This window comes from Vipera ursinii (assembly GCF_947247035.1).
Source record: "Vipera ursinii genome assembly, chromosome: 1".
In the NCBI taxonomy this organism is placed as follows: domain Eukaryota; kingdom Metazoa; phylum Chordata; class Lepidosauria; order Squamata; family Viperidae; genus Vipera; species Vipera ursinii.
The window spans coordinates 267,463,267-267,490,695 of NC_139512.1; the positions used below are offsets into that span (position 1 = coordinate 267,463,267).

Here is a 27,429-nt window from a genome sequence, read left to right on the forward strand (position 1 = left end):
TGAAGTCCACAAGTCATAAAAGAGCCAAGTTTGAAGACCCCTGACATATCCCATCTTCCCTGACCAATGTAGCTTAACTGGGAAGATCTCAGGTCCTCAACCTCTTGTGGGGAATTCCCCGCAACGGTTATACCGTTCGTGCGTGTGGATGCAATACCGCGTCAGGAAAAAGTAACTTTTGGACGGAGGGCGGGCGGGAGGGAGGAGGGGAAATTAAACGGCTCCCCCTCGCCAATCAATTAAACACTTCTTTCGAATAAAAGAAAAAGGGGGCAAAGGCTCTCCGTGACTCATGCGGGAGAAACCCAGCAGGAGACGCCGAGAGACAAAACGCTTATCGAGGTCAGACAGGCGCGATGACGACAAATCCAGCTCCGGGAGGATCACGTGCCGGACTGCGCACGCGCCGCCTCTTTCGCGTCTCCAGCGCCCCCTGCAGATTGCCGCGCGACATCGCGCCGAGCAGCTCAGCTCAGCTCTTTTGCAAAGCAGCTGTTGTTCCGCCAGGCAGGGGGGGGGGGTGTCACCTCGGAAAAACCCTCGGCGCCCGATGTGGAAATCCCCACTACGGAACTTTGAAGGGTGGGGGGGGTGGGGGTGGGAAAGAGAGAGAAGTCGTGTTCCTCCTAGTAAAACGGAAGAAAAAACAGATCGTCCGGTCCGACCAACCCAGAATCTCTCGGCAACTCTTGGCAAGCTGGTGGCAGAGAGAGAGAGAGAGAGAGAGCAAGAGGAGGAGCAGAGTTGTTGGGCGAGGGAAGGAGCCCTTCGTCCTAAAGCGCTCGAGGACGGGCTTGGGATTCATGGCTGCCCAAGTGGCATCGCCCGACGCTTGACTCGTTAACGTTGAAGAGGATTAGTAGCAGATTGCAAGGGCTTTCCTCCGAGCCGGTGCAGGTAAGGCCGATGTTCGGTTCCGATTCTGCGGAGCTGCTTTCGCTCAGATGGTCAGAGAGGAACGGAGGGATGATGGCTGGATGCCTCCGGCTTGTGGGGGGGAGGGGGGCTGCACAGTAAATAAGGCTGCTTAAATGAGGACCCAGATTGTTGGGGGCAATTAAGCTGACTTTGTAATAATGCCACTTGGGGTGTGTGTGAATGCCCTAATAAGCAGGCATATACATAGAATGAAGGCTACTGCTAAGCTTGTAAGCCGCCCTGAGTCTTCGGAGAAGGGCGGGATATAAATGGAATTAAAATAAAAAAAATAAATGGGTGCTGATTCACCCTCCTAGCTGCTTTCCTACCAATTTGTACCAAGAATGGGGTCGCTTTGGAGACAATGAAGTTGAGCATTAGGGGGCAGTCTTAAGTAGAAGCGAAGAAGCGGTTTCCCTCCAAGCTTTATTGTTTATTACAGAAGGGTTTGGATTTTGAAAAAGCCATGAAAGGCGATCAGAGGATTTATTTACCTTTCCTGTACGTGAAGAGTTAGTTGCAGGGTGTGTTGGGATCCCTTATTTCATTCAGCTCTTGGAGGTCTCTGAATAGTGTTAGCTGTGCCTTGTTGTAGGAAGGGTGGCTAATAATTTTTCCAAATGAATACATAAACTAGTCAGAACCTAATGCCCAGTGAATTCAAGGCAATTTTCCTCCAAGAAATAAAAATTTAGCCTAATATAATAATCACACAGTTGAGGAACTGAACTGTAAACAAGGCTAGACCAGGCTTGCTGAAGATGGGTGCTTAGTCAAGTGGGGAAACTCAGATGTATTTGTATTATAGAAAAGGTAAATATAGTTGATCCACACTCCTCCCCACTTAAAAATATCTGTACGTATTATCACATCAACTCTTCTAATTTGGCTTAATGGAAACATATCCATAAAGCAATGTCATATACAAAGTGGATTGCTCTTTAGCCTAGCCGAAGCAAAACTTATAGGCTGAGAGAAACTTTCATTGGTTTATAAATAATAGAAGTTGGGTTTAATACTGAAGATAACTTGGGGTTGAACTCTGGTACAGATAAACCTTTGCAGCAAGAACTACAAATGTACAAGTTATACTTGTTTGTTCTATAAAGTTACATAAGAGTATGACAGCTCCTAAAAGTGGTTAGGAAACAAACAAGTATTCCCTATTTTTAAGAGAATGCATTTTTTTAAAGAATGCATACTATATATGTGGATATTACAAGGCATGACATAATATGTGGGTATATCTTTTAATGATAATTATACTATATTACACTACAAAAAAGGATAAATATGCCACTGCTGCAAAAAAATAAAAGAATAAGATATAATCCTACTTATAGGAAAGGAAGCTACACTGAAGTGAAGGAATTCTATCAGTTATTCCATAAAACCTTTCAAAAGATTTTATAGTGAGGCATCTCCAAATTTTAACTAAAATTCAGATTCCTTAATAGTGCTTGTTAGCTAGGTGTGGTTAGTCCTAGCATCCCAATTCCTAAGTACCTCAGCCTAGCAGGTAATGTTTGGTGGTCACAACTGGCCATTTTAGCAATACATATTTCTTCATTTTCTAGTTTCTTTCCCATATATGAAAGACAGGAATGATATCTTAGAAACAAGCCTGAAAGTTAGCCATAGAGAAATGTACAAACTTCTTATTTATCTATAAACATTTTTGGGTGCCACTTTACTACAGACTGTAATCCTTTACCTGGAAATGTCTCAATAACTTCACAGATTAGATAGATAGATAGATAGATAGATAGATAGATAGATAGATAGATAGATAGATAGATAGATAGATAGATAGATGATAGATAGATGATAGATAGATGATAGATAGATAGATATATTTTAATTCCATTTATATCCCGCCCTTCTCCGAAGACTCAGGGCGGCTTACAAGCTTAGCAGTAGCCTTCATTCTATCTATATCTATATCTATCTATATCTATCTGTCTATCTATCTATCTATCTATCTATCTATCTATCTATCTATGAATGACGGAAAGATAGTCAAATGCTTACTGTTTAAAAGCTGAGCCTCATCATGCAGATGCTTAGGGATGGCATCTGATGACATAGACAGTAGAATCAAGAATTTGTAGTGAGAACATTAACTGTAGACAATTGAGACAATCCAATAAATACACTTTATTTATTCATTCAGTTTTTTTTTACCAGCAATAATCAGGAAACTCTCAATAGGTTGAGGTTTGAGAATATTTTCCAAAATGTGGAATAGAATTGACTGATAGGAGTTCAAAAAGCCATAATTGTGGTCTAAGACTTTAGTAAAAGTATTAGAAACTAATTCCAGGTAGTATGACCAAATCATACTCAGTTGTGTTTAGTTTCATCAGTCTATTTTTATATCATGCCATGGTCAGTCACTTCCTTTTAAAGTAAAATTCATTGAGTTTTTTTGGAACTAACTTCTTAGTAGACACAAAGAGGTTCACGATGTGTTCTGATTTGATTCCAGTTTTTATTTTCATCTAGATTAAGCTATTGCCAGTGTGGGACAAATGTCCCAATTTACTATTATCTTACTTTATTCATAGCTATAATTACTATATATTAGAAGCTAGAATTCTCCTGTCCAGTCGTTTCTGACTCTAGCAGGTAGTACTCATCTCCGTTTCTTAGCCGAGGGAGCCAGCATTGTCCAAAGACACTTCCGTGGTCATGTTGCCAGCATGACTATATGCTGAGGCGCACAGAACGCTGTTACCTTCCCACTGAAGTGGTACCTATTTATCTATTCACATTTGCATGCTTTCAAACTGGAGGAGATGGGGCAAGTAATGGGAGCTCACCCTGTCTCATGGCCCTTGGGTCTCAAACCCAGGCTGTCAGCTTTCCAACTGACAAGCCTAGTGATTAATGAGTATAATAGCTTAATATGAATATCAAGATTGATATTATATCACTCTTCTATTTTAAGCCTACCTGTAGTGGCCAATCGAGAAGTTGAAATCCCTTAGTCTAGCCTTTCTCAATTGGGTGCTTTCCTGTTTGACTAGATTATTCCCACCATCTCATTCCACCAAAAACCTGTTCCATCCTGACAAGGTACGATGAGAATTTTATTTAGTCTGACACATTTGGTGGATACCAGATTGTCAGAAGCAATATGCTTCTATCTTTCACTTTGCTAAGTATTAAAAGTTTGATAGCCGTTATGTTTTATAAGGTAATTTTATTTTCTTCACCAGATACGTAAGATGTCATATTTAAAATTATGGAGGCAACGTCTCAAAGGTGCTTTTTTTTTGAAAGGCAATTGGACTATGTTTTTTTTCCTTGAGGAAGAATAAGACTTATTGCTTCTCATCCAAGAAACTTCATCAGGTTTGGCTGGATGGTGTGGAGAATGGAAAAAAAGCACCTTTGAGACAACAATGATAATCTCCATAGACATATGGAGGCGATTAAATATATATATATGTTGGTGAGATTTCTGCAGTCAAGATAAAGGGGGAAAAAAGCAGGCATCATCCAGGATAAAACCTTTGTTAGCGTGAAACTGTATATACATTTATATTGCTAAATAAATAAAATGTATTGAAGTTACCAGGATTACATATAAATAGGATGGTTGGAAAACTCAAGATGTACAATGAGCTCAGTCATATAACAAAGATTGCATTAAAGGGAACTGCTGATAACAATCCAGGAATGTGAATTAGCTTTATAATTGCACTTAACTAATTGGATAGTTTGTTATTATGTAATATTGGAAAGAACCAGTTAAAGGCCTAAGCATACATTTCTTATTTAGGTAATCATTGTTATTCATACCAACTTTCCCATTGACTCAAAATCATCTTCCACTATTATATGCTTGTGAGAGCTGTCAGAAGGGAACTGTCTATATACCCTTGTTAACTTTAGAATTGAAAAGATGCTTGTCTTTAGCGCTATAATTCTTATAATTCTAGATGTCTTAATATGGGTATAATTCTGAAAACACTATCTTAGTAGAAGGAGGAAAATCACTACTACATATTCTACTGATCAGTGATGTCTTTCTGTCTTTACATTTACATTTTAGATTTGTACATTTTAGGTTTAGATATTAACAGTCCATATAAAATAAATATTAAAACACAATTAAATTGTATGATTTCTGCATAATTAAGCACATTTCCATCAATGCTTTAAATAGATTTTATAAAACATATTTAATTATCTAGTAAAATTAAGTATGAAATCCAGATTTTTGTCTTATTTTGGTAAATGAAATCAATAGAATTGCATTTTGTGGGTCCTTTGTAATGGAGATATATCTGGTTTTCATCTTGACTGCTTAGCTACAGTTCTTTCTATATATATAACCATAACCTGGTGTCATTAAAACTTTTTTTATTGATCTCAAGTTTTCTGTTGATCCAATAACTGATTAGTTTTCGATTCCTATAGATATTTGTTTACAAGGCAGCTGTAAACAGTTTCCTTTATAAAATATACATGTTTAACACAAATTTTTTTATATACCATTCAAGATTAATAATTTTTGATTCTTATTTACTTTAGGACAAATAATGGCCATTTCATGTGGGTTTTTTTTAATCCTGTTGGCCCGAATGCCTGTTTTTGATTTGATTTGTTATAATTAGAAATAAGTTTGCATGTAAAAAAATCCACATTTTTTTTTTACCAAAACATGGGAATCTTTAAATACCTGAAGTATAGGTCACTGTGTTTTAAAGCTTCATGCATATCATTAAAATAGCAATTCATGTTGAAACTAAGGAGGAAAATCCTAGACAAAAACCTATTATAAATACTTCCTTTTACGGACAGATCTTTCCAGCCTTAAGTGTTGCTGAACAAAGGAAATGTGAGATCACTGCATTTCAATGAAATATCAATTTCTAGTCTGTGAAAAAGGAGTCTTTCTTTTAAGATGGTGACCTGGAATATTCTTTAGAGTTGTTATGGTTATTCAAATAGCGGACAGTATTAACCATGCCATCCTAATAATGATGTCTAGAGTTTCAGACTGCAATTTATAATTAAAAGATGGGCAATTCAAGCTATGCCGTGTGCTACTTTAAAAAAAAATCCCCCAAGGTCATCAGACAGTGTGAGGGAGAATGTGGAATGGAAAAATATATATATATGGGGGGATTCTAAACCAAAAGGAAATTCATTGTCATCAGAAAGATTTACAGCTGAATAATTATGGCTCTCCAGTTCTGCTACGTTAGGCACACTCAACCGTAGTTTCTCTAGAACTGACATCATCTAAGGATATCCCTTAGGTGCAGATTTCTTTTCCCACAGCAAGCGTTTGCTTAAGGTTCATGATAAACCACACTAAGGTGCAAAGAGCAATTTATTTAAAAGTGACCTGTAGTACTGCTTGTTATATACCTGCATTAGAAAGGGCATTTAGGACAAATTTTGCGATGTAAAGCAAACCATGAGTAACTAATGTTGTTTTCCTTTTAGGTTTCTTCTTGTAGAATGGCTGGATCTCAGATCATTCCTCAAGCTTTATTTTTGAGCAACATGCTGAAAGCTGTGAAGATAAGAGAACTGATGTCTGAAGACCTTCTCAAGTGCAACAGTGGAATTATCCAGCATTTTAAAACTATGCATAGATACACCATAGAGATGTTCAGAATGTGTCATTTTTGCCCGCCTTTTCAGAAGCTTCTTCAAAAATCTCTAATTGACCAAGCAACCCAAAACTCACTGGAACGCCAAAAGAAGTTAAACTGGTGTCGAGAAGTTAAAAAACTTATGCCACTGAAGACGAATGGTAAGTCAGGTTCATCGTATAACTGTAATTTGAAATTGCTCTGACAGGGTAAATGTAAGACGTGCGGTATTTTCAACTCCCGTCTTCCCAAATGCTAGCTCGCTATTCTTATAGTTCAGGGGTAGGCAACCTTGGCTCCTTTATGACTCGTGGACTTCAACTCCCATAATTCCAGAGCCAGCTGGCTCAGGAATTCTGGGAGTTGAAGTCCACGAGTCATAAAAGAGCCAAGGTTGCCTACCCTGTTATAGTTGGTCCGATGCATCTGAAGGGTACTAGATGAGTCAGTGGCTGACTGATACCATTTACTATAATTATTCCAACAATGGATCTTGAATAATCCCAGTTTAAATGAAAGAACATTTTTTTTAAAAAACATAAATGAGCTGTTTTCCCTTCTTTTTAAAAATGAAATGTATGTCTAATATAAAATGGACTCCAAGGAATACGTTATATTAATTTCTTAGAAATCCAGTGTTATACTCAAAATCATAGGTTTCTTGGAGCCACAGGTAGCCTGAGTTTCCTCACAGCCATGCCAAATATAATCAAAAGGCGCTTGAATGCTAATTTACAGTTGTTTCTTCCATTGTTGTTCATGGTGCCATTAACAAGGAGACGGATTGATTGAAAAGAATTTATCTGTGGGCAAAAATATTAGATAATGTCTTCTGTGTGGTAATAGAAATTTCAGATCAATGCTTTGTCAGAAAGCTTCATTGGTGTTCTCATATCTTTCTCAGTTTCAGTGTTTCCAGTATAATCTCTCCAAACTTTAGCTATATGTCCAATTAAGTGGCTGAAACATTACATAGGAAGTGGTTTGAGCTACACAGTATTTGAAAGGTATATGCACAAATAAATATATGGAAGGAGAATTTGTATTTTGTTCACCTAGCTTCCTGTTTGCATTTCCTAAAATGTCTGTAATCACAATTTTTGTCCCAAATTCCCAATTTTTGTCCCAAAATTATCTTGAGGTTGTTGACTTACCCAGTTCTTCAGTATAGTCTTATAGAGGATTAGGATCCTTAATGGTACTTTGAAGTTTTTATAAATGAATTGGTCACTTTTTATTAACACTGTGTCTTGTGATGAATTTAGAAAAATAATTTTTAAAAGGTTCATTTTTAGGTAGAGTGCTAGAACTGGCAGATTCATCTCAAACAAAGGCAAATCTCTTATCGTTGGCCATCATATTCAAATATAGAAATCTTTCTGCCACATAACTATATTCCTCCAGTTTTCTACATTGAAAGTTTTATTCAATGAGTTGTGCATTGCAGGCTCTGCAGAGTGTACGTGAGGTATCAAAACAGCTAAGCTGAAGGCCATGATGCTGTCCTATTAAATGTGTATGCCAGGGGTCTTCAAACTTGGCCCTTTTATGACTTGTGGACTTCAACTCCCAGAATTCCTCAGCCAGGCACTCTGGCTGAGGAATTCTGGGAATTGAAGTCCACAAGTCATAAAAGGGCCATGTTTGAAGACCCCTGGTGTATGCAATATTGAAACACATAAAAAAGGCAGAGTTTGGAGTGTAACATTCTGTCTGCAATCTTGCCTGCTTTGGCCAAATCCCTCTTCCATGGATACTGCTGCTCTATAGTGACACTGTTCTTAGCTTCTATGCTTTCAGTTGACTTTCCAAGCAGTCTCCTTATCAGCTAATCACTTCTGTCTATTAGACAAAGCTGGTCCTCTTGGTAGGAGAAGTGGACCTTGTAGTCCACATTTGGAGAGAATTAACCTAGGAATGGCTACCATGGGCATTTTCAGATCTTTTTCCTGGCCATTGGCAGACCCTAGGCTGCACATCAGAAGCAAAAAAAACATTGCATTGACTGGGCATATTTCAGTGTATCTGGAATGGGGAATATCGAGAAAGCACGTAATAGAGAATCAGAAGATACCTGAGGACTGCGAGCATATGAAGGATTCTCTATAGACATGAACATTTATTTTCTTCCCTCTGGAGATAATGACAGGATTTGTAACAGCAGTTTGTCAGAATAACCTTAAGTTGTCATCCTTACAGGATGATGTGCATTTTAGAGGAAACTATTCATTTTAAGAACAAAAAAAAATAAATGCACCTATGTCTGTAGTAAAGTTAGTTTTAATAAAAGAAGTGCAAATATTAAATGCAGTTGTAGAAATGGGGGGGGGGGGCGCTACAAATCCCTCACATACGTTTGTTAATCTAAAAGACAATGGCTGAAGGAAAGCATGTCATTTTAAAAGATTCCAACATCTACTAACTAGTAATTTCGCTTCTCTAATGAATAGGCATTCCAGCATAACCTAACCACACCCACTTGGAAAGTCCAGTGTGTACTTCACAGTTCAAATGTCTGTACATCAGAACAAGAAGTACAATGGCTGTTACTCAATTACTAGTCAAATATCTTAACACTGGGGAATTCCAAATGTTGCTTAGGGAATTTTGGACTGAGTGGTTCTCAATAAAGAACTGAAAACTAGCATACACAGGGAAATTATCTTTGCTCTAGATTTTGCACAGGGAATTTTTTTAAAGGATGTAATAATAATTGTCCTACCTCTATGCCATATTTTTCTGCTTGCAGAGCCAGAAGCCTGTAAATCATCATTTCATGTCTTTCATCTGTTGTTCTTTTTTTCCTGCTCTTGTATTTAAAACCTTTTATATAGTTGCTGAAGAACACAAGCTTAGTAAGCCTACTGCCCCACGGAAAATGCCTTCCCTAAATTGTCCTAAGTTGAACAAGAGGGGAAGGGAAAACAACAACAACAACAACAGACTAACTAGGTTCTTGAAAAAGCTGAGATATTAGTTTATTTACTACTGAACTTACTACTTTAAAAATGGTTATAAATCTCTTATTATCTAACCTATAATATGAAGAAATGCAAAATGACACGATCTTTTACAGCGTAGTTGTAACAAAATAAGCAGACATTAAAAAGTATCCAACAATTAATTTTCAAATCTTGATAAATACATATAAAACAAGGAGTTGTAATATTTTAAAATAAATGAATACTTGGAAAGCTAATCAGCATCTAAATTCACTTTTGCCTGATAATGCAGGTGAATAGCTGCATTATAACTGCCTGCCATATGTGCTTATTACCAGGATTCTATGGACATCAAAGGAAGTAGCAAGGGATCTGTTACAGTTTGCTGCACACTACCGCATCCCATTAGAGTAACTTGTTCAATATTGTTATTACATATGCTGATATGCTTTTATTTATATTTTGTAATGTATATTTGGATATCTTAATTGTTTATTTTCCTGTAGGAGATGGAAATTGTCTCATGCACGCTGCTTCCCAGTATATGTGGGGTGTCCAAGATGTTGATCTGCTTCTGAGAAAAACGTTATTTAGTGTGCTTAAAGAAGCTGATACACGCAATTTTAAACTGCGCTGGCAGCGAGAAACACTTAAATCAGAGGAATTTGTGGCAACAGGACTCTGCTATGATACTAGGGTAAAGTAATCCAGTTTATATAAGGGAATAATGTTTCAAATCTTGATACCATTGGTTTGTGATTCCTTGTGGTAATTACACATGATGGGATGCAATTAAGAAAATAAAATTGTGGAGCCATCCACCAGTTAAAACGTTTTAATCCTATAACTTTACGGGATTGCTCAATTCATTAACAAAGAGTTTTGCTATTGTGGAATTTCCAGAGCGAGCAACCTCCCCCAATTTGGGTTATTTCCATGGACCACCCACATCTTATGAAGTTGATGTTCGTCTGTTTTTCCTATTATGGAGAAATACACCATTAACAACAGTAGTAAAAATAAGAAATGAAAACAGTTATATTATGTTTTTTTTTAATTCCTGCCTCTTGGGAATATGTAGGATGGTCATAACCTATTCCACCACAGAGTCTCAGCCAGCTGAATATGTCATCCTGTTTTCAGTTTCACTCTGCAGATTACTGATGGTTATCCATACAAATCTTCCTAAGTCACTTATAAGGCTGATTACTTATAAGGCTGATTACTTTTTTACTGGAAATTAATGTAGAAGTGCCAAGTGCTATTTCTGTATGTGGATGGGCTCCAAAAGGAGTAGTCCTAGATTTTTTTAAAAAAAATACATGTTTTGCTAATCAGGTCCCTTTCCTAATAGCTGAAATATCTTGATCCAAGCAACAGGAAAACATCATGCCTATATTCACCTCTTGCCCAGACTGTTGCGAGCTGGTACCCTCATGTACCATGACACATTTCTTCACCATCATTTCATGTGGGTCCATAGGATAGCTACGGGGTAGACATATTCATCCTGTTGGGACTTAGAATGTAAAATAAGGTAGTGTGTAGGAATGCTATTAAAAATAATAAAACCAATGACGGAGTCATGTTTAGAACTGATTTCCAGAAGAATGATTGGGAAGAAGAATAAAAATGACCACCATAATCAGAACTCAGTACTGCATTTATCAATACTTCAATCTTTCAACATGACGTACTATAAAATACGTTGATTTGTAGCAGAAGAAAAACATTTAAGTGTATTTCTGGTGTGCAAGGGCTTCAGCATTGCATGATGATTCCTGATGCATCTTATTTTTCTACATTAGAACTGGGATGACGAATGGGACAATCTTATTAAAATGGCATCTGCAGAAACGTCAATTGCACACACAGGCCTCCAGTATACCTCTCTGGAAGAAATCCATATATTCGTCCTTGCTAACATCTTAAGGCGTCCCATCATAATTGTTGCAGGTAAGAATTGATGGACATAACAGCAATACTTCTAAGACCCCATTTTATGAGCTCACACTTGTCTATATGTGTTATCATCCCTCCACATAATAATTGCCTAAGAAGGACAATTAGTATTTCATAATTTGACCCCAATTCTTCCATCTTTCCTAATATTCATTCATTAAGGGATCAAGGGTAAATCTTCCCTCTGTTCCACATTCATTCATTGTGCAGTTGTAGTTTGGTGCAATGTACAATCAAGGTTCCAGAGCAGGGTTGCCAGAGGTGGCTCCCAGGCTCCTTTTCTCCAACTTTTGGAATCCTTTTTGACTTTGATAGTTAAAAAAAAAAACCAAGCGTGGCTTTCTACAGAAAACATTAGAATTGTTATATATCTGTTCTAAACTAGGCCTAAAAAAAAAATCCACCAAGCTGCCCACCTACCCATCCATTTACAATATTACTTTACTCACTTTCCAGCCTTCATTCTCTCCAAATCAACTAATGTTAAGTTGTTGTCACATTGAGTTGTTTATGTACTGATGAATCTTTAGAAATTAAAGTAGAAAAGAGCCTAATATTAACCCAAGCCATTTGTCTTTTCTTAACGCTAAACAGATAAAATGCTCAGAAGTCTGCAGTCAGGTTCCAGCTTTTCCCCTCTGAATGTTGGTGGAATTTATCTGCCTCTCCATTGGTCAGCAGAGGACTGTTACCGATATCCTATCATTCTTGCTTACGACAGCATGCACTTCACTCCTTTGCTTGTTCTGAAGGATAGCGGGCCAGGTACGCATTTGAACATTACCAGTCTATATTATGCCTCTATTTGCCTGTTCCCTCTGCCTTCTGAGCTGACAGCCACAAACCTATTTTGAATTGTTAGAGTCACTTTAGATAAATTATTTTACCTTGTTAAAAATTCCCGATATTTTTTTTATCACTTGCTTATACTTAATTAATGCCATTACTATATTTTTGTTTACATCCTGGATTGTTCTTATAAAGATTGCTGAACTTGATCTATTAGTGACGTCTGCTGCATTGCACTCTTCTCTACCTTATTTGATTCATTCCCTTTTTTCCTATTTCTTTCTACAGAAATCAGGGCAGTTCCTTTAGTCAGTTGCGAAAGAGGAAGATTTGAAGACTTAAAAGTGCATTTTTTAACTGACGCTGAAGAAAGGGAGAAAGAAAAACTGATGAGAGCCTACCTAATGGTGATTGAAATTCCTGTACAGGGATGGGACCCAGGGACAACACATCTCATTAATGCTGCAAAGTTAGTATAAGTCTTGTCCAGTTCCAACCTTATTATTTGATAATCTGTTTTCAAGTATTGTAAGCACCCTCTTCAAAGATGTACGATGTTGATGTTAAGCAAAATATATATGTTAATTCAGGAAGCTACAAAAAATAGTGAACATAGATCCTGCTCCTGATCTTCAATCAGGAACTGGTAGATTATTTTTTTAAAGGTATTGTCTCCAGCAGGGGTGTCGAAACTGCCGGCCCACGGGCCGGAAGCGTCATGCGGAAGCCCACCCCACTGCCGGCAATGGCAAAACTCTCCCAATACGTTGCGCGATATCACGTGACATCACGACTTTGACATGTCTGGTCTATAGCTTTTTTGTTGCTCCTCTTCCTGCAAAGATGGTGGTCCAAGATGAAACTATTTTACTCTCTGAAATTCATCTATCTGAGGGGCAATAAGGATATTCGTATGCTATTCCTTTCTTTTTCCCTTGTGTATGAGGGTATGCGTGAGTGTGGAGAGGGGGGGAGTCAAGGAAAAGTGTGACTAGTCTTTCATTCTTATTATTGATGGAGTCTATATGCCCAGCCATCATGCTTACCTGTAAGAATTCCTTGCCATTAATGAGAAAAAAATGGCTCATTCATACCAATGTATACATGGAGAGCAAACCTTTTGTAAAATGAGATGTGGATCTACTCCTTGCTCAGATATCAGTATGTAAAGAGGGCCATATATAAAGACAAGGAAGTACCACTGCTACAGTGGGGGGGGGACATAGCTGCAGCACAAAATATTTGAACGGCAAACTCTCAAGTTCTATTCCCTGTTAATGTTCTTTTAACTATACGAGAAGTTTCTAAGCATCTCTAATCAATCACTATCATGGCTAAGCAGTAAGTTCAATTAAGGTTTACCTTATGGAAGCTTAGTGCAATTCACTACCATGTTACATTCAGTAAACCATAATGCTCCTCAGATTACTATGATTAGATTGTTGAATGCCTCTTTGCTGTTAGCCTTCTGGAATGACATGAAATAACTTCCCAAATTTGGAACAAGTAGGAGCAGAATTTTTTTTAAAAAATGCAAATCAACTGGTCCACAAGCAGATCAAAAGCTTTAATTTGTATTTAATTCCTGGAGTGCAGCTAAGAGTTCCATGAAAAGCATGTCCATATGCCCTCCAAACAATATTGCCCACCAGCAAGATAGATATAATAGCAATTTAAAGTGACCTGCATGTTGATTAAAACAGCAGTACCATTGCCTTGTCCAGAGTCCATTGTGTGCTGCAACATTTTTATAACTGCATATGTGCTTCGGTGGAATAAATCACTCCTGTTCCTACAACCGTATTAAATTAAATTTCCTGAATAGTATATTATTGGCCTTGTAGACCAGGCAGAAAAAGTATCCTGATACGGGCTCAGCTGCCTTTTATCTGATTGTTCCCTTGACTGTGTCTCTTCCCTATCTCCCAGGGTCATTCCCACATATCATTAAAATTGTATTGCACAAAGCGTTGCAGAAATCAAGGTTAAATGTTTCTGTGGAATAAATAAACCATAACAAAGGTATCTTGAACCAGAAAAAGGGGCCATAGTTGGTATTCTGGCTAAGCTAGTCTTCCAACTACTTTCTTTTGTTTTAATATTTGGAATTATTTTGAGACAAAACTATGTTGTGATGAGAAGTCATATTGTTTCATAGGGAAGAAATCTAATTGGAGTGAAGAGTGGAGGACCATAAGCCACCTAGACTCGGGGTCTTCAAACTTGGCCCTTTTATGACTTGTGGACTTCAACTCCCAGAATTCCTCAGCCAGGCACGCTGGCTGAGGAATTCTGGGAATTGAAGTCCACAAGTCATAAAAGGGCCAAGTCTGAAGACCCCTGACCTAGACCTTAACAATTTGGTCCTTGATGTAATTAGGAAAGAATGTTCTTAACGTGCTAAAAGAGGGCGTCACATGTCAATGTCAACTCTTTCCACAAGTATGCATGAAACTTTTCCCCATAATTTCATCTTTTCAAAAAAGAAATCCGCTTCCTTCCATAACATATTATTAGTCTAGGATTTCAGCTGCAGTGCTATACTTGATTAAGTAAATCACAGGTCTTCCAACTTCCCAGTTTCCTCCTAGATTGTATAAGACCATTGCCTTTTCTCCCTCCAGTGATATCAATTCCTTGTCCCTTTGCTTTTCAAGGTTGGACGAAGGTAACTTGCCCAAAGAGATTAATCTGGTGGAAGATTACTTTCAGCTGGTACAACATGAGTACAAGCGGTGGAAAGAAAACAGTGAATTTAGTGGGAAGGAAGCAGGCGCGAGAAACAGGCTGGAGCTGCAGTTATCCCAGCTATCCCTTATGGAGGCAAAATGTGAAACTCCCAACTGCCCTTTCTACATGTCTGTGAATACCCAGCCGTTCTGCCATGAGTGCTCTGAACAGAGACAAAGGGCAAATTTGATAAAGAGGCAGCATTTCTGGTCCGGCTCAGAAAAGCCCCGGGTAAATAGGTCCAGTTACCCAAAAGATGAGCACCACCAGCCTCCTGCCTGGACTTTGGAGAATTCCAGCACAGAACCTCGTTCTGCACCCCCCACAGCTCCAAGTCTTTTTCTATACAGTGAAACAACGGCCATGAAATGCAGGACCCCAGGCTGCCCTTTTACACTGAATGTGCAGTACAACGGGCTTTGCGAACGTTGCTACAGCTGTACAGAGATCAATCCTTGCAATAATCCAAGCGACCCACAGCATTCGAATTGCGTGACTTGCACATCCTGCCTTAAGGACACCAACAGAACCTTCAATGGGATGTGCAGCGCTTGCTTCAAACGGACTAGAGACCCTTCCTCAAAGGCCAGCTCTGGCGCTATGCCTTCAACCCATCAGAGGTCCTCCTCTGATCCCATTCCTGTACCACAAAGTTTTTTGCAGCATTCCTGTCAAGCAGTAACCAACAGCAGTAAGGTGGACGTGCCACCATATGTTCAGCCCCAAAGAACAGAAGCAAGGACGAGAAACAGCAAATGCAGGAAGCCTGGCTGTAATTTTTTTGGGACTCTGCAGAATGAAGGCTTTTGTACCCTGTGTTACTTTGAATATCAAGAAAATAGAGGCAAGTAAGAGAATATCATTTGGTTCTATCTTCCTCTTCCTTAATGAGTTGGGAGGTGCTAAATTTGGAATTTGCAAGAGAACATCAGATAAATGCAAACTGAGTATAACAAAATAGCCTTTTGACTAAGACCAAGTGTAGTACGTAGCTCTGAAGCCTTTGAAATGTTGTATTGTGCACAGGCAGCCAAGGTAGAATTTGTTGCATCTTGCATTGGCCATTCACCATAATGTTGAAAATTCCAGGGCTGCTTTCATATTTTGCTGAGATAGACAGAGCAACCCTAACTACATCTGTTTATTGTATTAGAGATCACTTTCGTTGCTGGGGAACTTTAGATTTTCACATTTTTTTTCTGAGTTCATCTGGAACTGAAATTCATAGCAATTGTAAGTTCAGTAGGAATAAATAGTAGAATATTTTGCAGTACAGTAAAAGTAGAAAGTTGATATCTGTCTTTCCTCATGTAACTCGTTGCCATAAAAAAATGTCACCAGCTACTTAAGCAGTTACCAAAAAAAGACCCAGGTATTTTTAAAAATACCCTTCCTAAATTATATGCCTCAGCTTTTCTTCTGAATACAGTACTACAGTTGTAGAATAAGGGAGGTAAAACAGATAACTTGGCCCTTTTGTCATTCTGTCCTCAGAATTTACATTAGAGTGATTGTTTTTCTCCTGTTCTTTTATTATAGAGGCTCCACAGCTTCATCAGCGAAGGTCTCCTGTGACTTCTCCTGTTTCAGAGCATCCTGGAGTCTCAGCTGCTGTCTATCAGAATACCGTTTCCTGTCCGGGCCGAGAATGTGTCACAATAGGGAGCACCATGCTTGAGGGATACTGCCAGAAATGTTTTATTGAAGCCCAGAGCAAGCGGCTCCATGAAGCCAGAAGAACGGAAGACAAAGTAGTCAGACAATCAGAGGTCAGCGCGCAAATGCAACTCATTCTTCCCAATGTAATCTTGTACCTATCTTCCCAGACAGTCTATATGATTCCATGAAAGAATCGGCAAAATATTGCCTTCTGCTGAATTTACGCGTTTATTGTAGAGGATTCTGGAAGATGATGTAGTATGATAAATGTTTGCCCACTTCTTGGAGGTGGAAAGCGAGGTTTCTTTCCATAAAGGGTCATTTTGATATTGCAACATCCCAGTAGATTGATGGAGATTAGATCATAATAACATGTATAAGGAAGTAGCTGTTTGCAATGGGAGGAGAGGGAAGCTGATGTTTACCACAACTAGGAAATTCACGTTTTACATTAGCCATCTGCCAAGTTAATCTGTTTTACATGCTGGCAGTTGTGCACTCATTCTCTATCTTGTAGTCAGTACAGTTTTCAAGAAAATCAAGTATATTTCCATTTTTTTAAAAATGAATGATTAAAAAAATATTCAGCTTCTACATCAATTTTGTTAAGTATTCTTTTATTCGTGGTAGTTAATGATGTCTAACGTAAAAGCAGCAAGTTTATTGAAGGAGAGGCCTTTAACTGCTTTCCATTTAAAAGATGCTTTTAATGTTTTCAGCAAACAGGACAACATCAAGACTTACACCAGAAAACTACACACTCTCAAAAACGGAAATGTGCTAAAGCTTCATGTAGAAATAATTTAGCTTCTAGGAGTGCGGAGGTGTGTCAGGAGTGCTTGCGTGTCAGCCAGCGGGGACAGTCTGGAACACCTCAGGTTGAACCTCCAGCCGATGAACTTCCCAAACAACATTGCCGAGCCCCTGCTTGTGATCACTATGGTAATAACAAGTGCAATGGCTATTGCAATGAATGCTATCAGTTCAAACAAATATATGGATAGCAATGCCTTTTTTTGCCCTGCAAAAGAAAAAAGAATGGTGCTATGTTCAAAACACTTAATGGTCTTGCTATCCACCTGATCTTCAGTCTTGTGAAAAAAAAGGTGATTTTGGAGGGAAAACAATAAGCTGATTTTTTTTGTGTGCAGATGTAGATATGTATGAGTCTGCAGAACTATGCAGGTTCAAAACATTATTCCTGGGATAGAAAAGCAGATTGCTTCCAGCACAGAGACATTTTATACTTGACTACAAAAATCCCCTTTTCTCCAAAATGTTTTTTAGATTATGCTTGGTATTGGAGTATGTACTTGTATGAGGAGAAAGGATAACGCTGCTTGTTGCATGCTTTTTTCTAATTTGTCTCTTGCATTCTGTCTAAATTGTGAGCATGCTGAGTATAATGAAACCAGCCAAAAAACCTGAAACCAACCGTTTTCTGCAACAGTCATCAGAATTGTGTGTCTGATTGCTCTGAAAATGTTGATATGGTAGAGCTAAGATTGAACAAAATATTAGGAAGTTGTGGGAGAACGTTTTACAATTTTTGCTTGCTTGTCCTTTTTTTAAATTGTTGGCTCCTGCTACATTTGTTTTATATAGGGTTTGGGTTTTTTTGCAGTGTTTCCAAATAAAAGTTTTATGCACGCAGAGCACCTGTAAACCTATACAATTTGCCCTTGGAATGCTGACTGATGTTTTTCCATTTACTATTCTGTGTAGTTTGAATGAGGGTGTAGTTACTAAACCTCTTGTAATTTAGTATATGAAAGAACATATGTACTTTTAAGTATAACATTTGAGAGGGGCAGAGGGAGAACATGGGAAAAATAAGAGTTCCTAAATAAAGATATTCATATATATTGATTGATATGAAAGCAGACTGACATTAGAAAGAGCCTAGTCTATGTTTTATTGAGAAAAAAGTCCAACTGTGACTGTTCCGTATTGTGGATCAAGGGTCCCCAATCCCTGGTCCGTGGACTAGCGCCAGTCCGCAACATGCTAGAAACCGGTCCGCGCAAACAGTCAAAGCCCAATCCATGGGATGTAGGCAGCACACGAAACTACTCCCCCTCCGATCTGCAGGAAAACCTCTCTCCACAGAACCGATCCCTGATGCCCAAAAGGTTGATATAACAAAGATGCTTTCTCTTCACGTCTGGCTTCTACTGTTGGATGAAAAGTTTGCTGAACTGTCACAATCCTTTCAGAATTTACTAAGAAATAAGGATGATTTTCTGTGGGTCACTGTGTCCCTAGAGTTAAGTCTTAACTTCTGGACTATGAGGCTCCCAAAGGAGACAGGCTTGGGTTTTTTGTTGTTGTTTTTTCACATTCACACATCCCTACAATCCTCAGTTGCATCTGACTGCTAATATATCTAATAGTGAGGAAAAAGTAGGCTCTGTGTTGTTTGTAAGGTGGCCACTCCTGTGAAATCCTGTTTATTTCCACAGTGCAAGGTTGCAATTTTGGACCATTATCTGCCATATCTGCATATTACTCTCAGCTAAGCACCAAACAAGAAAATATTTGGAGCTCTGCCATTTAAATCTTCCATTTTTCCTAAGGTTCTTGTGCATTCTCTTGTTTTTTTCTCTGAATATGGCGGGGATGGGTTGTGGGAAGGAGGGAAACATGTACGCCAAATGCTTGCATTTTGCATGTGTATGTAGTCTCCATTATGTGAAACACTGCTACTGTCTCAGTCCTTTGCTGTTGAAATTTCTTTGTGTGATTTTGTGAGCTTTGTAAAAAGTGAAGGCATATTTAAATATTTATGTTATTTCAAAAAAATGTAAGTTTGAAATTTGCACATTGCCAGTACAATAATTTGCTCCTTATATCATTCTCATTTTCCTTTAAAAAAAAACAACCCTTCTTGTTAATACAGATGGGAAGACAATAAAGGGAAATCCAGCAGCCAAAATAAATTATTTAAAGATTTGTTTAATTGTACTCTTGTGATTGTTTGAAAACATCCCTTTGGGGGGGGGGGGTTCATAGATGTGAAGAGCTATCTTTGGCATTTCCTTTTCCCTGAACTTCATCACTGTTTCCTTGCCACCTACTTGCTTCCTTACAAATGTCATCCCTCACAGTTTCTTCAGCAGTTCAACTATTTTATTTTATTTATTTTTTATTTTAATCCCATTTATATCCCGCCCTTCTCCGAAGACTCAGGGTGGCTTACAAGCTTAGCAGTAGCCTTCATTCTATGTATATGCCTGCTTATTAGGGCTTTCACACACACACCCAAGCGGCAATATTACAAAGTCAGCTTAATTGCCCCCAACAATCTGGGTCCTCATTTTACCTACCTCGGAAGGATGGAAGGCTGAGTCAACCTTGAGCCTGGTGGGACTCGAACCTGCACTAATTGCAGGCAGCTGGTGTTACTTAAGGAGGCATTAGCCCACTGCTAGTTTTAGGTCCATGGATGCTCTACTCTATACCATTTCTTAGCAGCTTTGCCTTCCTCATCTTTTTCTGCTTCTGAAATAGTTCTGAAATTACTTCCACTCCATAGTACTTTTTTCCTACCACTTGCTTCCCAGAAAGGGAATTATTTCCTGTGCTCCCTGCCAAATTTATTTGTCTCCTAATAAAGACGCAGAGACGTCTATGAAGACCAGTGACGCTCTTTGTTGTAATAAATAATATCAGTTGAAGTTCTGTTGCACCTACACTTTTTCCTCTTCCTTCCAATTATGTTCTTCAGGACAGATAATTAAAAAGGATGCATCCTTCTCTCATCACAGATTTTTTTTCCCCAGTTCAGGAGATCTGAACGTATTTTCGTCAGCAACATTCATGGTTCTAATTTAACATTAAATTTTAAAAATCCATGTGAGGGAATTTCATTTTACATTGTTGTGGTTTTGTGATTCTACATTTCCCAAAGTAACTATCAGCCTATATATGCCTTTTCTATCCAAATTATTCCCTCTGTATTCCTTTTTCATCTATTTCAGGGGTCTTCAAACTTGGCCCTTTTATGACTTGTGGACTTCAACTCCCAGAATTCCTCAGCTAGCGTCCCTGGCTGAGGAATTCTGGGAGCTGAAGTCCACAAGTCATAAAAGGGCCATGTTTGAAGACTCCTGATCTATTCAGTACCAACTGATACATTATCTCAGCTGCTGTCATCATTGTATCTGATCTCCTAGCCTTATTTTTAATTCATGTAGTAATTAGCAATAATGCTATCAAAATTTACTAATTCTATTATTTTTGAGCCTATACTAATTCTCTCCTTTTCCAGCCCATTTGGCCTTTTCTGATATGGTTCAGAAGCCCTACTTAAGTATGTTGACAGCAGGAAAAGGAAGCAAATGAAGAATACAGTCTGAAAATTGATTTTTATGACCAGCATATTATAAAATTATAATTTTTAGTCCCATATTTGTTCTGGATATAATCAATCCATTTTTTCCACTCCATAATATAACGTTCTTGCGAGTGATCTTTCAAATAAGCCGAGATCTTTGCCATTTCCGCCAGGTCAGAAACCTTTAGAGTCCATTCTTCTATAGTCGGCAGTTCCTCCTTCTTCCAATACTGACCTATTAAGAGTCTTGCTGCCGTAATTAGGTTCAAGATCAATTTAGTGTCCACAACCGTAGCATCTGTAATTATACCCAACAAAAACAATTGCGGAGAAAACTTTATCCTTTGCTTGAAGATCTTCTGCATATTCCACCAAATTTTTATCCAAAAAGCCTTAACCTTTTTGCAGGTCCACCATATATGAAAATATGTTGCATCTTCGCCACCACACCTCCAACATTTTGGCTGATAGTTCGGATACATACTTGCAAGCTTTTTAGGATCTAAATGCGATCTATAAAACATTTTATAAAAGTTCTCTCTTAGGTTTTGGGCTTGTGTGAATTTTACGTTCACCCAGATCTTTTCCCACGTGTCCATTGTAATAACTTCTTGAATATTCTGGGCCCATTTTATCATACAATCTTTAACAAGTTCTGTTTCTGAGTCAATTTCTATCAATGCAAGATATATCCGTTTGATATGTGCTGGACCCTGATTTCTAATTTGCTTTATCAAATTTTCATCAATCATTGCAAAACCAATTTTCTGATCTTCTTTCCACCTGGCCCGTAACTGAGTATATTGAAACCAAGTTTGAACAATCTTTTCATCTCGCAAGAGGTTGTACGGCTTCAAACACCAGACATTTCTTTCCAAGCTTAAAATCTCCTTATACGTAGTCACATCATGTTTGAAGCCAACATATATGTTTTCTATTGCGTGTTTTGGAATTGCCCACAACGGCATCTTGTAATCTAATTTATGTCTATACTTTTTCCAAACTCTCAACAATGCCTGTCTTAAAATATGCACTTTAAACACATTATCTACCTTCTTATCATACAACAAATATGCATGCCAGCCAAATAACAAGTCATGGCCCTCAAGATTTAATAATCTCTCTTGTGTCAAATTAATCCAATCACTTATTCCTGATAACGCAGCAGCTTCATAATATAATTTAAGATTAGGCATTTTAAGACCATCTCTTTCACGAGTATCCTGCATAATCTTAAATTTAACTCGTGGCCTTTTCCCTGCCCAAACAAATTTATTGATACCCCATTGCCATTCTTCCAAATTAGAATCTTTTTTAAGGACCGGTATCATTTGAAATAAAAATAAAAATTTAGGCAGGACATTCATTTTCACTGCTGCAATTCTTCCCAACAAAGACAATTGCAGTTTTTCCCAACTCTCCAATTCTTTTTGAATTTTTCCCCATAACTTTTCATAGTTATTTTTATATAACTTTGTATTAGAGGGTGACAAAAACGCCCCCAAATATTTGACCCTTTTAACAATCTCAAATCCAGTTAATCCTTCTAAAAGGGCCTTTTGTGATACTGTCATATTTTTGGCCAAAATTTTAGTTTTTTGTGCATTAACTTTAAATCCAGAAACCTTCCCATATTGCATTATTATCTCCATCAGGTCCACAACAGAGTTTTCTGGCTGGGTCACCGTAAACCGTAAATTGGTTGCCACTTGATCAGCCATCAACTTATCAAATTGTCCTCTTAATAGGTTAATAACCTCCTTAATCTTCACGTCCAATGGGTTCAAAATTAGGGCCTTTTCTTTTTCCCTAATTTCATTCTCCAGTTCTTTCCTTCTAACTTCTAACTTCTAAAAATAAAATAACTTCCAAGGTACGTCTGTATTTATTATTCATATATATCAACACCCCTCTCATGTAGGCCTTGCTAGCATCCCAAACCATGTCCATAGAGGTATCCTTATTCATATTAATTTCAAAGAAATCCTTCATCTGCTGTTTACATTCTTCCACATTTCTCTGATTTCTAAACAAATTCTCATTTACATGCCAAGAGCGCCTATCCCTATTGTCCTTATTGATCTCTAACCAAACTGGGCTATGGTCAGAAATAGTTCTTGCACAGATCTTTACCTTCTTAATCCTAGAAAAAAAGTCATTAGTCAGCAAAATAAAATCGATCCTGGAAAAAGATTGATGTCTATCAGAAAAAAAGTATAATCCTTTTCATGTAAATGTGTATCACGCCAAATATCTCGCAGTTCCAAATCGTCCTTCATTTCAAAAAAAGATTTAGGCAATCTAGCATGGCTCGGGACACGCTTAAAAGAACCAGCTTTGTCCATCTGTACGTCTAAGACACCATTCCAGTCTCCCATAAAAATAAAAGATTTATAATCCAATTGGGTAAGCTTTATGTGTAGTAAGTTAAAAAAGTCAGCTTGTTGTTGATTAGGAGCATACAGTCCAACTAGAAGCGTTTTTTTACCTTCTAACAGCAAATCTATCATAACATATCTTCCTTGCTTATCTACTTCAATTAGTTCCACTGTTAGAGTACTTTTAACATAGACAACCACTCCATTTTTCTTATTCATCGAAGAAGCAACAAATTGCGTACCCAACCTTGAGTTCGATAAGTACTTTTGGTCCATAACCCTAATATGCGTTTCTTGCAAACAAATAACATCAGTCTTAAATTGTTTTAAATATTGAAAAACTTTCCTTCTCTTCTGTGGTGAGTTTAATCCATTAACATTCCAAGTTAGAAATTTGGTCGCCATGCTTGGCGTCCTGAAGCTTTTGGAGCACGTCTGCAATGACCCCTGTGGCTTCCTTGGGCCGCGCCCCTTCCACAGCTTCACTGTAAGTACGCTTTGGAAGTTCCATTACTTTCTGCTGGTCTTGCTCTTGCTCTTGTCTCGCTCGTCTTAAGGCGGCACGCGTCATCCTCTGCTCTCCGGCAGCAGCTGATAAGACTGTAACTTGATCCCTTCCAGCACCATTCTCCTCTGTCTGTCTAGCTTCAGCGTCTTGAGGCTTTCCCTCTCCAAATCCCTTTGCAGCTTCCAGAAGTGATAGAGGGGTTGCTTTTAACACATTGCTGTAAAAATCACGTGCCTGAGTCACAGTAACCAGACGATGTCTTTTACCTTCATGCATCACCACCATTCCAACTGGAATCTCCCATCTAAACTTGATATCACATTTCTTAAGTTCCTGTGCAAGGAATGCAAAATCTTTCCTTCTCCTTAAAATCTTTGGAGGAATCTCTTTTAAAACCAGGACTTCTTGCTCAGCAACCACAAATTTAGTATCGTAAGCAGCTTGAATAACTTCATCTCTAGTTGCTCTCTTTGTAAAATAGACCACCACATCTCTAGATAACTTCCTCTGCCTTGCAATCCATGAATTTACACGAAAGATTTTATCCATACTTCCCTCTATTTCAGATGCTGGCTGGCCCAGTACTGCTTCCAAAGCCTCAGAGATCAGCTGCTTTAAGTCTTCTTTAGGATTCTCTTTTAAGCCCCTGATTCTAATAGCATACTGCATCTGATGGTACTGGACAAGGCTCATTCTCCGTCCATTTTGTCCCTTATATTTTCATTCTCTAATACCTTTACTTCTAATATAGAGTTCTTTTGACTAAGATCCTCCACTTTTTCATCCAAACGTTGCACACATTCAGCCACACTTTCAATTGTAGACAAAATGTCTACCCTCATTGCACTAAACTTCTCTTCCATCTTCTCCTCCAATTTCTCCAATTTCTCCTCCAGCTTTGCCTCCAGCTTTTCCATCTTATCATCCATCATATCTGACATTACTTGCGATTGCTTTGCAAAGGCATTTTGTAAGTCCTTAAGCATCAATGCCAGAGGAGGTGCAGGAGGAAGCAAAGCTTGCAACGAAGTCTGTTGCACCGGGGAAGTTCCCGCACTCCGAAGAACTTTAGAAGTTTTAGCCGCCATCTTTCCCCACTTTCACTTGTTGCGTACTTTCACTTTAAAGCTATAAAATCCATTGAGCTGGAGAGTAAAAATAAAAGTCCACTTCACCTTGACCTCCTGTACCGCTCTGCCTGCACCTTGATATTCGAGAGTCTTTCCTTCTGGCAGGGGTGGTTGCTAACGCCTGGCTCTGCTCCAAAAATCACGGAGCAGAGACGCTGCGCAGCTCGGAGCTAACCCAGGCTTCGGGGGGGCTCAATGCTTCAGCCGCCCAAACTTTCAGCTCAGGCGGCCCCGGAGAGCTCAACCCCTACCTGGGGCCTCACCCCCTCCTCTTCTCCCGAGGAGGGGGCTTCAAATCCACCTAAACAGCTGATCGGCGCTGTTTTAGATGGAATAAACACAGCTGTGGAGCGGACAGCCCGGAGGCAGCTGTTTTCGGCGCCGCGTCGCCACCGGAAGTCGATTCTGATAATTTTTCTTGGCTGGGCTCTTCTGCGGGAAGCGGGTGTATGTCTTTTGACAGTTATCTATGCGTGCTTGTAGACACACATACTGTATACACATGTTTTTCAAACACACAAATGTTTTATTCACAAATATATACTGGAAGGGAAGAGGTCCAGAACTGTTTTTTACCAAGATGGACTGTAGTATCTAATTTGCTGGACATCTACATTTCTTTCTTTTGTGGGATGTCTTAAATTTAGAGTCATCTTCTTCTGTGGTAAAAATGGTACCATTGCTTTCACAGAAGGCCCTCCATAAAGGCTGTTGGCTACATTCAGGGGTTTTAATTAGACAAACAGGATTTAAATTCAGTTTAAATAGATAAAATGAGGGTTCAGTTAGCAACTGGAGCAGCTACTAAGGTCACACCTTTCTTTCAGGATCAACACCACTTTTGCCTATGTAGCTTTATTACCTACACTACTTTTATAGTTATTGTTATCAGTTTTGTCTGGTTACTTATTTTTGCTGGCGAAATAATCTTTGCCTAATAGCTAAGTCAAGCTGCTGTTTTAGTGTAAGGGCATTGCATTAATGTAATTGTAGAACTGTTAGATGGATGTTAGCTAGATCCACAAACTCAGTGCCAAAAACGTGTTGGGAAAAACCACAGAAATCATGACCAGATATTTCATAAAGGAATAAAAGATGGTGAGATGATGTTGGAAAAGCGGAGATACTCCCATAAAGAGCCCTCTGAAATCTCTCATTTTCTTTTATCCACTTGATCAATGAAACACAAGATAACTCTCCCTTTCTTCCTTTACTGTAGATACTTTGTATGAGTGTGAACAGGTTTGTGTGTGTTTTGTGTGTGTGTGTGTGTGTGTTGTAGAATATATTCTAATAAAGTGCACGTAGTCCTTGTTTAGCAACTGCCTTGTTTAGCAATAGTTCCACTTGCAGCAGAGATGAAAAAGGGACGTTGTGACCAATTGTCACATTTACGACCTTTGCAGGTCTGTAAAGCAAAGAAAGGTGAAATAAGATCATATGCACAGTTGTGGTTTCGCTTAGTGGCTGCTTCGTTTAATGACTGGCCAAATATCATTAAATAAGGACTACCTGTGGTTGGAAAAACAATCATACTCCTGGCTTGTTTGAAGGAATCTTCCCCATCAATGACATAAGAAACATTTTCTAATAGGAGCATAACATTCATCAGCTTTAACTTGATTAAGCCTCACTTATCAAGAAATTTATTAAATTTATATTTATAGTATTTATATAGTTATAAATACTGCTTCTACTTTACATTCTCAAAGGAATGATGATAAAGCAAAGGTTTAGCCATGCATTTAGTGGTAAAACTGGACACCAGGCATAGCCATAGCTTCCTGCGAGCAATTTTCAAAACTAAGAGGCAAAAAAAACTTCATTATTTTGATAGGGTTTGGGGGGAAGGGGGAGAATGGGGGGTTCTTTATTCAATCCCAAAGTGGCATTCTGCAGTTTATTAAACACAGAGATACTGCCAAGAAGCCAATTTGTATTTCTTCTTCCTTAGAACTGGTTATAAAAGTGGTAGAGAAGACAATTCTGCTTTCTTAAGAAACGGCTTAACTGGCTGCAGCAGCTATGAAAAATACTAAAAGAAATTAAAAGAGACCTATGTATGAAATTTCCAGATTCATACACTGCTACTTTGGTACTCGGGGGAGAAGAGTGCCATTACCATTATGAATGTAATAAGAAGTGGGCTGTGAATACCACCTACAACTGAAGCAAAATGAGAACATCAAGGCTGTACTTCACATCAATTCTTTATTCTTATCGGCTCAGTCTTGCAAAGCTATTACTCATATCTTTCACGAAAGGTGTTTCATATCATGCTGAGGTACCTTATGCAAATTACAAGTCTTCTGAATGAATTGCAGATTAAGCATTTAAGTACACTGGTATTTCCCTGATCTTTGGGGGAAGATTCACTTCGGATTACGAGACAAAATCTCGAGGGTTGATAAAGGACCTAACACCCCCCTTGCATAGTGTCCAGGTTTTCCACAACGCTAACA

The 27,429-nt window shown here is 38.4% G+C and overlaps 1 protein-coding gene across 1 annotated transcript; it reads left to right on the forward strand.

Moving 5' to 3' along the window:
* The first annotated feature begins 646 nt into the window (after window positions 1-646).
* Window positions 647-19,568, forward strand: TNFAIP3 (TNF alpha induced protein 3). The gene is made up of 9 exons (XM_083357780.1): window positions 647-897; window positions 6,382-6,694; window positions 9,982-10,172; window positions 11,284-11,431; window positions 12,032-12,202; window positions 12,515-12,695; window positions 14,884-15,800; window positions 16,496-16,725; window positions 17,335-19,568. The coding sequence occupies exons 2-9, from the start codon at window positions 6,397-6,399 to the stop codon at window positions 17,617-17,619; spliced, it is 2,421 nt and encodes an 806-aa protein (XP_083213906.1). The 5' UTR covers window positions 647-897; window positions 6,382-6,396; the 3' UTR covers window positions 17,620-19,568.
* The last annotated feature ends 7,861 nt before the right edge of the window (window positions 19,569-27,429 follow it).

Coding starts and splice junctions, on each gene's coding strand:
- TNFAIP3 (XM_083357780.1), top strand. CDS start 6,397: ATGGCTGGATCTCAGATCATTCCTCAAGCTTTATTTTTGAGCAACATG. Junction 10,173..11,283: donor GACTCTGCTATGATACTAGG/GTAAAGTAATCC, acceptor TTTCTACATTAG/AACTGGGATGACGAATGGGA. Junction 12,203..12,514: donor TCTGAAGGATAGCGGGCCAG/GTACGCATTTGA, acceptor TTCTTTCTACAG/AAATCAGGGCAGTTCCTTTA.